Source organism: Oreochromis aureus, linkage group 22, assembly GCF_013358895.1.
Source record: "Oreochromis aureus strain Israel breed Guangdong linkage group 22, ZZ_aureus, whole genome shotgun sequence".
Taxonomy (NCBI): Eukaryota; Metazoa; Chordata; class Actinopteri; order Cichliformes; family Cichlidae; genus Oreochromis; species Oreochromis aureus.
Window position 1 is genome coordinate 19,158,657 of NC_052962.1, and position 12,387 is coordinate 19,171,043.

General features: G+C 40.5%; 1 protein-coding gene across 5 annotated transcripts in view; it reads right to left on the reverse strand.

Annotated features, from left to right (window-relative positions):
• Positions 1 to 880: 880 nt before the first annotated feature.
• Positions 881 to 12,387, reverse strand: part of spire1a (spire-type actin nucleation factor 1a) — a 35,632-nt gene continuing 24,125 nt past the window's right edge. The window contains exons 8-19 of one of the 5 annotated variants that reach the window (XM_031729395.2): positions 10,821 to 10,950; positions 9,948 to 9,989; positions 7,945 to 7,992; positions 7,484 to 7,638; positions 7,095 to 7,176; positions 6,862 to 7,004; positions 4,781 to 4,810; positions 4,005 to 4,142; positions 3,823 to 3,893; positions 3,234 to 3,261; positions 2,969 to 3,123; positions 881 to 2,879 (exon numbers count right to left, since the gene is read on the reverse strand). In XM_031729395.2, the coding sequence (XP_031585255.1) occupies positions 2,618 to 2,879; positions 2,969 to 3,123; positions 3,234 to 3,261; positions 3,823 to 3,893; positions 4,005 to 4,142; positions 4,781 to 4,810; positions 6,862 to 7,004; positions 7,095 to 7,176; positions 7,484 to 7,638; positions 7,945 to 7,992; positions 9,948 to 9,989; positions 10,821 to 10,950 (1,284 nt within the window). In that variant the 3' untranslated portion in view covers positions 881 to 2,617. The remainder of the gene's footprint in view (positions 2,880 to 2,968; positions 3,124 to 3,233; positions 3,262 to 3,822; positions 3,894 to 4,004; positions 4,143 to 4,780; positions 4,811 to 6,861; positions 7,005 to 7,094; positions 7,177 to 7,483; positions 7,639 to 7,944; positions 7,993 to 9,947; positions 9,990 to 10,820; positions 10,951 to 12,387) is intronic. The other 4 variants (XM_031729397.2, XM_031729396.2, XM_031729399.2 and 1 more) reach the window with 4 other exon arrangements.

A 12,387-nucleotide genomic window follows, 5' to 3' on the forward strand; every position in this document is an offset into this window, starting at 1 on the left:
CAGTTAGTTTTGCAGCATTTGTCTAAACCTGAGCAGAGAGTATAGCTCTGCACACTTTATAATTCATCCAGCTGCTTCGATCAGCAGTCACATTATCAATACACAGTGGCGGTCGCAGCGGTAGCCCATGCCATAAAATTACCTCCACCAGGTGTAGTTTGCATGAGCGATTTCTCCCCTTCTCCATACTTTTCTCTTCCCATTATTCAACTTCATCTCGGTTTCACTGGTCCAAAGATTTTGTTTCTAGGACTGTGCAGGATGTTTTCTAGCAAATCTGGACTTCCTGTTCTTGAGTGTAATCAGTGGGTTGCCCCTCAAGTGTTCTTGACTCGGTCAGATGTTATTTGCTTTTCTTAACCATGAAAATAATTCCGTCATCATCCACTTCAGTATTCTTACATGGTCTTTTGATATTGAATGCATTCCTTTTCCATCACTTTGATGCGTCCCAACATCTCATTGGACTTCATTTTTCAGTTAAATATATTAAAAGAGAGTTCAACATTTGTTATCGTTCAATTGTTCAATTAATTTTGAGCCTCTGAAAACTGATAACGATACAAATTGTATAGAAATGGTTATAATTTCTAAACCTGAAAGTCCTCTGCAGTGATGTCCACAGGCAAGAGGTAAAAGAAAAAAAAAAAAAAAAAACATCAAAACATAACATGTGGTTGTCCAAAAACTTATGGATCCGTCTGCAATGCAGATCCTTTACCACCTGATGTCCTCGTGCCTGCAGGCTGATGGAGAGGAAACACATTTCATGTTTATTTTGCCTCTATCGCCCTCTGCTGCCTAACACAGGTTTGCACAGTGCTCTGTAAGCCTGCAGGCATATAAGGGTGAACTCTGTAACAGGGCAACCGAGTCAGACTTAAGAATCATGATGATTTTATTAGAATTTCCTTGATAAACAAAAAAAAAAAAAAAAAAAAAAAAAAAAAAAAAAAAAAAAAAGCACAGTACAGCATGCACACATTCCTTTACAGATCTCTAAAATAAAACTTATCAGATGGACTATTTCATTGGAACATGGCATCATCGTTGAACAGGCTGGTTAGGATTTGTGTTCATTTTGTAACAACTTTTTACCCCCCAAACACACACACTCTGAACACATGTGTGAGACTGTGATTTGAAAAGGCTAAAATATTGGTAAAGGATGACAGTCCTATACTTAAAGTGCCTACATTCAATTCAGTGGTGTGTTTCTAGTGGATTCAGTAATTAGTCCTTCCTGTGAAGCAGCCAGAAGTCACTCAAACACATTTTCATTCATGAGGAACTCTGGGGAAAAAAATGGCACTATGAACCCCCAAGAGGTGAAAAAAAAAACCAAACCAAAACAAAACAAAAAAAAAACATAAATCATAATCATTTAAGACATAAATGAACCAAAATAAACAATAAATTGATCCAGTAAAAGTGCTATTTGTGATTTAGAAGGGTATAACACTGAGAAGTTTATAAACCATACAAGAACAGAAATAAAACTTTAATATTATATTGACAGAAACATAATAACATTAATAATAATAGTAATAAGAATAATAATCAACAACTTTTTCCAATAAAGAAACTCTTGAGGCAGAAATCCTAAAACGTGGTAAAATTATACTTTGTTACAGATTTATATTAAATCAAATTTTGGAACAGTTAAGATATACAACATGTACACACTCACGAACCCGACACGTCTGTGCTTCTATTGCCAACCTAGAGCGCTGAATGGTGAGAAACCAAACCTTGGATTAACCCTAAAATTTGCTCCCTCGCTTAGTTCATCACATGTATGTACAGTAGGTCCGTAACTACAAAAGGCATTCAGAGAAAGAAATTACATTTTGGCACCAGGCACAGAATTGATTATACATTTTTAATTAAATACTAAAACCCACCCAGAAAAATAACCAGGCTATTTTTAACCCCTCAACGTGCTGTAACAGCCACATGAGATCATAGCAAATATACATTTAAACTGGCTTTAAAAAAAAGAAGAGATGTAACTTTTGGCATAAGTGTTGCTGGAAGAATCAGAGGGGCAGGGGACTGGCAGACATCTACCCCAGCAGACCTGACGGGAGGATCTACAGTGCATTTCTGTCAAAAGACAATCGTTTGTTCTTCCTGAGTGCTAGACGTAAACAGGAACTGGAAAACTTACTATGATTGGGCCTTTGAACTATTTACACGATACCACTGCATCTTTTGGCTTTGTGTCATTCGCTCCCACCCACCCTTACCCCGGCTCACGATGGTGACATCAGCAGCGCTATTTACCTTCGATAACGTCAGCCACATGCAGAAACTCGGCTGCCCTCTGTGACAGAGACTACAGGGTCCTGACCAGCTGTGACCGACGGTGCATCCCTCCTCTCAGTCAATCTGAGAGGAGGATGAAGTATCAGAAACTTTACTAGCTTTAGCTTGGAATGGACTGGCCACATGGTCACTTCTTACTTCTTTGCAAATCTCCACTTTATGTACACACATCACTGTGGGAGGGTTTTTTTTTTTTTTTGTTTGTTTTGGGCTTTTTGTTGTTTTTTTTTGTTTGTTTTTTAATTGAATGACAAAGCTTAACTTAAAGTGCACCAACCAGTCCGATGTTCTACATCTCATTGATGGTTCGCTCCGAAGGCCTGAAGTTGACAGAGCTGGACGACGACATGTAGAACGACTGGGTTCTGCGATTGAGGCGGGCCCGCTTGGTGGCCACGCACAGGCTGCGCCTGCTGGAGGTGATGGTCTCCGTGATGAACTTCTTGCAGTCCACACAGACCTCCATGGTGACCCAGTCCTCAGTGAGCTCCTTGGGCAGCTCTAGCTCGTCCTGCGACCGCCCGTCTTTGCTGATGCTGTGCTTGGACAACCTGAACAGAGACAACTGTGAGTGAACATCTCTGCACACACAGGAAAGCAGTCGCAGCCACATCATGATGATGCCCAATTATTAAGTCACCTTCTGCGCAGACTGTGCCGGGCGTGCGCAGACCCAAAGGGTTGCTTTTCTGGCTCAGCTGGGGCAGAAGATGTGCCTGTGTCTTCTTTAACCACAGCACTGGGACCCAGAGAGTAGATAGGCAGGGTGGAATAGGGCTTAGACGGCAGCCGCATCTGAGGCAAAGAGATACAAAACAACTGAACTAAAAAGGCTCAGGTAGGTCTTAATGAATGAGTGTCAAATACTAAACTGAAGTTTCAAGTAGGAGTCGACAGTCTCGTACCTTTTTCGAGCACTGGGAACACACAGGTCTGGAGATAAAAGGAAAAAAAAAAAACCTGATAAGCTGGAAATTCATGAAAACCACTTCACTGATTTTGTACTGCACTCCTGTCAAACTGTCAGTTAAAGCTTAAAACAGAAACTAATGCAGCAGAGCCAAAGAGACGAGCTCCTACAGTAGATAGTTTGAGTCGAGGCTAAAGAAACCAGACTTCTTTTCATACACTTCAGATTTTTTTTCCCCCCCATTGAAAATCTCAACTATACTGCAGACAGCACTTTAAATAACATACGTGTTTGAGGAAAAACAATTACAAATGTAAAACTACTCATCATATGCATCCAGTAGATTTATCGACTAATGGAATACCAGCCAGGATGGGCTGGGCATGGGGCCGTGTGATATGAGGCCAAGTGGGGAAATTGGGTATGTTTGGTACGTAAACAGGAAGACTATAAATTTGGGGTGGAAATCAGTGTCAAATACAGACTTTTTTTTTTTTTTTTTTTTTTTTAAAAAAAAAACAAAAAAAAACAGTGGAGTCTCCCTCTTTAAGTCGAGCTGTCCTTTTAACAGCGATTCAATTTACCTTTTGCAGAACTGGCATGTATAGGACCAGGTGAAGATGGAGAACCTTTTAATCCTGCAAGAAAAGCAAAGCTGGACGGGGGAGGACAAAAATTGAGGTGAGGAAGGTGCATTACGGTTTCAAATCAATGTGACAAATTATCGGTTTGAGAGAAAACCATAAGTTTACAGGTGGTTTTGTACCTTTCCTTTCTTGAGAGCGTTGTAGATTTCTTTGTATTGCTGAAACTTCTCCAGCTCGGCCTTGACGAGGACCTGCCTGATGTGCATCACCTCCTCCACCGTCAGAGCCAAACACTCCACCGGGTAACAGAACTCCTCCTGCAGGGGAACACGCATCACATCAGCAAACCACCCTCACAGACACACAGACAGTGATGTGTTTGACAAACCCAAACAAAAATCCCCCACTGCACACCACATCACCTAAACGTGCAATGAGATGTAAGAATGGAAGTTTCACACCGCCGCCGTGAAAATAAATGCAGAACCTCCATGTGATGCAACACAACACCTCCCATGCTGGAACCACAACTCTTGGATTTCTTTACTTTAATCCAGATTTGCTTTATTCTCTGTCAAAAAACACGTTTTGAGCTCCTGTTATACACCAGATGTTTCCAAGGAAACAATCTGTAAGGATCCCCATCATGGTGCCAGCTGAGATCTCATCTGGAGTTTTACAAAAAAAGTCCACAGGGGTGAAAATGTCTCAGGGAGCACATCTACTGATCATCATTTGCTGGTATTGAGTGCTTATATAAGATCTCTCCTCGTATATAATCTTCCCTGAGTTATTTTCAGAGCACCACAGATGTTGCATTCACTCAAGCAGTTACAACACAAGGTCCCATTCATCTAAAAAACAAGCCGATTGAATTATATGCCATTCAGGATGGTTTCCCCACACAGTGCTTGGAGGTGATACAATTTGATGTTTTGCAGTAGTGGCGACATACCGAGCCCTGAGCGCCACTGCCGGCATCCACCTGACCAGCAGACACAGGGAACAGGACATTTACACAGAAGCAGGACCTTATATTCCAACGAGCTAATCACACACAGTACGCTCAGTAAAATTTAATACAAGAACTGCATGAACCCATTAGGTGGTATTTTCAGAGTCTGTCAGTTACATCATCAGCTTACAGCAAACTTTGTTATCAAGCATCAAATCTAATAAAAGATATACAAAAAAACTTCTGCATTACATCATCACATTCAAACTTGCATGAGCACATAGGATTAATTAATTTTTAACAAATATATCTGGTTTGACATTTCATTTTTGATCTCAATGTACCCCTCAATAGGAAGGCTGTTCGCTGACATTGCAGCCTTGCTTTTACTCAATTATAATTCTTTCACTCATCCGCTGCCCACCTGAACTTCACCCAATCAGGTGTCCTCACATAGACCTCGGTCTGTGCCAAATCCTAGTACAAAGCTTGTGTGCTGCCTCTTGCACACACTATACAGCCAGCTCCCTCAACTAAACCACACGGAGTACATGTAGCAATGCAAACACCGTTGAAGAAGCCGGCTATAGTGATAGGCTTCGGGCTGCATCTTACAACCTTGATGGCATTCCGTTAAATCACTTTCTCCCTTGCACGCATGCATTCCTTAGTACTAAGTGATTTTCTCCGGTTAACAAAGAACAAAAAAAAAAAAAAAAAAAAAAACCAAACAGAAAAAGGTGATCGATAAACAGGAAATTGACCTAGTTACCTTGCCACTGGAATCCGTCATTAACTGCAGCATTTGAAAATAGGAAATAATTTCAAGTGAGTCTTTGGAAGAAGATGGCTAATCAGAGTTAACATGTAAATGAGATATAACAGGAGTACAAGAAAGGGAGGGGATTTGCAACAAAGACCTGACTGTTCTACATTAACTAAAGAGCTTCAGCTTCTTATATGAATGAAGCATATTTGAGAGGGTGTTTAAACCAGGGAAAACTCTTTCCCCACTAAAGACAACATGTGACAACCTCCCCTTTACCCATGATGATAAGTTTTGACACCTCATTAAATATAAAGATGCGGTCGAGACACATTAGAATAGATTGAGTTTTTTCCCCAAAGGTAGTCCGAGTAAGCTGCACAAGCAGAAATCCCTCTCGACAACTTCTGATGCACACTCAGTCATTTTGTTCTGGAAGCAGGCCTGAAATAAGACAAACTGCTTAACTCAGAAAGAGAAACGAGGGTTACCCCTAGCAGGCATCTGAGGGAGAAAGAGTTAACATGCTAGGGTTAATGAACAGTAACTTTTTATTCCAACTTTTAAAAGTGACTCAAAAATGTCTTAGATTAATCTCATCACCGTTTGTTGTTTCTACTGTCAACTGGACAGATCTTAATGGAAACATCAGAATCAGCAACATTTGTCAGTAAATATGAAAGATTCTGGAAAGGATTAGGGATCGAAGATTTAAAAATATGAAGTTCTCTCTGTGAAACCCTTCTAACTCTTGACATGCATCACTACAGACTTTTAAAAGTTGAGTCTGGCTTAATTAGAACCTCTGGGTATGGTAGTGTTGAAAAAAGAAATGCATAAATAGTGAGAATAAACCAACTGGACCTAAATCCTCTTCATACAGCGGCTGTCCTGTGCTTTCAATTACATCCATCAACCTCACTAGAATCATAGGACCAAGCTCAGAGTCAGAAAACCAGTGACCTCACTGCAAACAAATGGCCGGTCACAGGACGGGAGTAAATTCAACAGACGTATTGTATGTCTGGTGCTGTTAGTCGATGTAACCACAATAATGGGTTTCCATTCGTTTTGATTAGCGAGGCTGATATTTCATCCAACTGACTGCATATTTCAAACTGGTGGGTCATGAACTGCATTCAGAAATGCTTCAGAGTATCTGCTTTTACGGTAATATTTCTATTTACATTAAAAATACATTTAGGTGTGCTTGCAGCTCTTGCAGGTACTTTTTTTTTTTTGTTAAAATCACTTGGATGATAAAGATCTGTCATAAACAGAGTCCAATAGAAATAGCCTCCCCAAGATGACGTACCAAAGACTTTGAGCTCCGTCTGGATGATGGTAAGAAAGGCCTGACGCTGGTAGGGGACTCCTTCTCGATAGAGTGCCGCCTCTGTGAAGATTGTCGCTTGTCTGGCTGTGGGGTGGCGGAGACGGGCAGGAATTTTGGAGGAGCTGGAGACATGGGACACAAACATGCATGAAAAAGTCTGCCAGAGAGGGAACTTTTAATTTGTGTAATACACCATGTTCAAAAGTTAATACCCTTCGTGGCTGTGACGGAGTCAGGAGACGTGTCTTCTATTAAAGACGTGGACATGCTGGAGCTGCTCCGTGTGGTTTCCTCCTGTCATCCAGAAAACGACATATTAGCTTATGTGAAAAGCTTTAAATTACTTTAAATACTGAATTGCACGTTGGTCTTCTTTGAGAGAGTTTTGAGAAGCTTGATGAAGTCAATTCATTGAAAACTAATAATTACCACAATCAAGTTTGTGTGCCAATTATTAACGTGTCATTTCCGAAGCTTAGCTGTTGTACTAAATGGGACTGCGTATAATTTTGTTGCTCTTTTGGCATAATAACCAAGATTCTGATTAAGTCACATGACACAGATAATCAGTCACACGCGTAATAAGAATCAGACGTCTTACATCGGAATCAGAGCCATCCAGTTCCGCCAGCGTGGGCGCTTTGAGCACCCTCTTTCTCTGGCTAAGCGCCTGCCCGCCACCCTGATTTGGTCCCGCTATGCTGCTGGATAGTGAATGCGTGCTGCAGGTCAACTTCCTCCGAGCATCAGGAGTGTCTGTGGGTCAAACACAGTCGATTAAAGCGGGAAGATACAGCGTCCAGCAAACTAAACAGACACGGTTACAAATGTCACATGTACACATAAACCACACATCACGAGTCAGCTCCTTGAGTAGCTGGTTATAAAAACTTCTTTACACTGACAGGACACCACAGAGGCAGAATTGAGGAAGATAAACCTCAGCCACTACCAACGGTTCAGATTTTCTCCTCAATTTCACCGCACTCATTTTCACGACACTCCTGCTTTGTCACACAGACTCCAAAGTTGCCACGACACGCCGCTCCGTGTGTGCTTTACCTGAGCTGCGGAACAAGTCCTGAGGAGTGCTGATGCTTTTCCCTGCACCTGCAGATGAATTAAGGGAATATAACCTTCAGTCGGAGCTCACACAGACGTTAACAAACACCAGACTAGAACCACGGGGAGGACTTGACAGCGACAAGCATCTGTAAGAGCAGAGGGCCTGTACAATGAAGCAGCATTTGCAGGCTTAGCGAGGTAACTCTAGGTTTAACCCGGGGGGGGGTTTCCAAGAAGTTCTGGAAGGCTGCCCTCTAGTTTTAATAAATATGTGTTCTTTACTTGAGCCTTTAACACCACCTGGGTTGCAGCTGGAACAAAAAACTTAAGACAGCCTTATCCAAGAGTTAATCTCAGGGACACATTAATCCAGTGGCTCTCAGAGTGTGGGCCATGAAGAATGAGGAGGAGGTTGAGATTCACAATTTTCTTTTATATCGCTCATGTTCAACTTGGATCTTTGCTTAGTGTTAATCCTTGATGTAAAAGAAGTGGGTGGGACCGACGGCAAGCTTTTCTTTGACATCTGAAGTCTGAGAACCACGACATTACTAATATTTGTAAGTATGTTGCTAAGCCTGTTAGCTTACACATTCACACAGTCAGCAATTTTTTGATGGTTTTCCTTCCCGTGTCTACAGCAACACAACGATCCTCATGTCGCTATAGGCATCAAATCTAATTTTTATTTCCTCATATTTTCTTAGTGATATATCTCTATCTCTCTCTCTCTCTCATATATATATCTATATATCTATATCTCTATCTCTCTCGATATCTCTATCTATCTAGATATATCTATATAGATATAGATATCTATCTATATATATCTATCTATATATATCTATATATATCTATATCTATATATATCTATATATATCTATATATATATCTATATATATATATATATATATATATATATATATATATATATCTAGATATCTATCTATATCTATCTATATCTATCTATAGATATCTATATAGATATCTATATAGATATATATATCTATATCTCTATATATCTCTATATCTCTATATCTCTATATCTCTATATCTCTATATCTCTATCTCTCTCCTTGTGAGAAGTATGCAGCTCTGTGTAAATTAAACCACCTCTAGCAGGAATCAGAAAACCTGGGCTGACTTGGAGACGTGAAAACCTCCGTCTGACAGCGCTTTGCGTGATCGTAGTTGTAGCCCGCTTCATAGTACAGACCCCGGGTGTGAATTAACAGGACGCTGTGCGATAGTGGTCTATATTCAAGCTTAAACACATTGTGCGTAAACTAGAAAGCACAGAGGGAGAGGCGTACGAAGGGAAGTGCGGGGGAGGAAGCAGGGAAAGACAATGAGTGCAGCCACAGTGCTAAAAGTTATTCTCGTACATAATTTGGATCGTGGTCACCTCGTGAACTGTAACGCTACATTCAAACCTTCATCTCCCATTCTCAACCATTTATCTAAGGGGTTAGACTGCTGACAGCAGCGTTACATAATTCTTTCACTTTTCACATTGAGAGGGGGGATTAGGATGACCGGCAGGCCAGGCAAGCCACAGAGAGAGTGATGATTTGTAATCTCACTTTACTGGCTCTGGCCCAATTGCCATCTCATAACAGCTATACCACAGACAGCCTCTGTGACTAGCATCTCCCCTAAAATATATATGACCTCCCTCTCTGGAGTTTATTGTGCCCACAGGCTGCCCGTAAAAATCACCCTAGCAACAGAAAATTACCAACATAGCTTCACGCATCCTAATTTTACGGTGCACTGTGCTGACCCATCTTTCCCCTCACCTACAGAAAGTGTCTTTATAATAAACAGCCAGTAAGTGACAGTAGTGTGTCATAAATGCACTATTACAACACAAGCATGAAGTATGTGGGGTGTGTTTAAATCAGGGAGAAGCAAGAATCTAAATCCTAAAAAAAAAAAAATAGCCTGGAATAAAACACGGGGCACAACAATAGGAACATAACAGGTGACATGAACTTTACCTGATGAGTCAAAGCTGTGAGACATGCTAAGGGGTCGCATGACTGACAGATATGCCCATATTTGGGAGGGAAAAAAAAAAAAAAAAAAAAAAAAAAAAAAAGAAAAGAAAGGAAGCAAAATAGAAAACAAAGAAAATGTTATAATGGACGATGATGTCAGAATCATCCATGTTTAACACTTCCACGCGTCTGCAACGGCTCCATAATCTCAGATTTTCATAAACAGTTTAACAGAATTGCCCCATATGTACAATTATGCAACAACTCAACATTAGTTTACTGAAGCCACTTACAAAGGGAGTGCTCTATGAACTGCACAGAACACTGGATGGTAAAGACTGCTGTTTTTTTTTAGCTTGAATTGAAACCATGTTCAGCTGTCCATGTATAACCATTATATACTAAAAGAGGATTACAACCTATGTACTGCTCACTTCAAAAGGAACTGGCATTACATAATCAGTAATGTCACTTAAGGTCAAAAGCAGAGACCTGAGCATCTTTGGGCAACTGCAGTAACAGCTATACTAAACACATGAAGGCTCACAGCTGCAGTCAGCATGATCCTTATTTTAACACTGACACCTTTGATAAAGCGAGGAGATCGATGCAGGAAGCAGGCTGTTAGAGTACTCATGATGGCTGCAGTTAAGAATGATTAATTCATGGATAATGTTTTGTGTCCTGAGTGGATGGGTTAGGCTCACTGAAAGCTGTCATGCAGAAAGTTAAGAGCAACGCTCCCCCAGAGGAGATTTCTTCTAAAGATCAATACATTTGTGTGTGAGTCAGAGTAGTGTGAGTTCGTGCTCGTATGTCAGGCCGCAAGTAGAATCATTTCTGAGCGTGGGTTTGTGTCGGTCGTCATCTCACCCAGGCGGTTTCTGCGGATCATGTCGGGTGAAACCGGCCTCAGCTTCCTTTCCGCTTTTATGTCCTCCAGCAGTCGCTCGTGAAGGCTCCGGGGACGCGGAGGGTGTGGTTTGAGTTTGCGAGCAGAGACCTGTCGTGACAATCAGAGGAGTGCGTACTTGATTACCAAGATTTTCCTCTCACACCTCTGCTCTGAAAGAGTGCATGATGATGCCGTTCAGCTATTCTCTCAGTCAAAATTAATCATTTAGCTAAAAGCATCTTTATGTAATGATAGACTTGCATGTGTCATCATTCACACTCAGACATCTGGCATCTGCAGCATCGTGTATGGCAGAGTACTGGTATCATAAGTGACAAGAAAATATTGAGGTCACAGACTTGAGCGTTTTCACAGCTGTGCTGAATATAGACGACAATTATCACATCACTGTCCAAGTTCAGTTTTACTGTACTGGAAATGGAGTACATGAGGTATACTTAAATACTATACCAATTACATACATGACAATTGTTACGAAGGACGAAGCCTTTTTTTGTGTTATTTTAAGTAAGCAATAAATGAAGGATTCAATAATTAAAGTGATGTCATTAAAACCGTCAAATCTAGTATATAACAGCAGAAGATTTGTTTTTTTAATGCAACATTAATATGTCCACTTTATTTTGCTTCTATATCTGTCATTTTATTTATTTACTTTTTTATTTTCCTCACAAAAGTTTTTTTTTCCTAAACAAAATTATATATGCATTAAAAAAAATAATTACTTTATCATGGATGCAGCTTAAACGAGCTATAATTTGAAGTGTGTTTTGAGGATACTACAATTGGTACTATTGTAGTATTGGTTGATTGGCTAATGGCTAAAGCCTAATAAGGGATCACTAGAGAACTGAGAGCAAATCCAACTTAAGAGACAGGCAGTGGGCACCCTGGCAACTAGGGGTGCAACGGATCAAAAATCTCACGGTTCGGATCGGATCACGGTTTTAAAGTCACGGATCGGATCAATTTTCGGATCAGCAAAAATAGAAAAAAAAAGACAAAAATTCTACTACTTACTTACTTATTTAAGTATTTTTGCCTATTAAAAACATTCAACTGAAGACTCATTCCACGCACTTATATAAAAACAAATTAAGGTGCAATATGGACATTATGGACCATGCTGGGCAGCCTCTGCATCATCTGCACATGGCCATAAACAACCAGAGGAGTCTGTTCAGTGACAGGTTGCTTCTCCCAAAGTCAAGGACCAGCAGACTTAAAAAGTCCTTTGTCCCACACGCCATCAAACTATTTAACTCCTTGCTGGAGGGAAAACGGGGACAGAGGAGGGGGGAACAAGTAAGCTGTAGTGCCTTTTCACTGTGCAATAGTTTTTGTTAATATCCAACGGTGCAATAGACTCACAATACTTGAAATGTATTCCCTTGTATCCTTATTCCTATTTATTCTATTTATCCCTTTTGTATACTCTGTATTTATAAATGTGTAAACATTGTATATTTCTGCTCACATTCTGCAACTTCTGTGGGTGCTGTGCTACTGGAAACTGAATTTCCC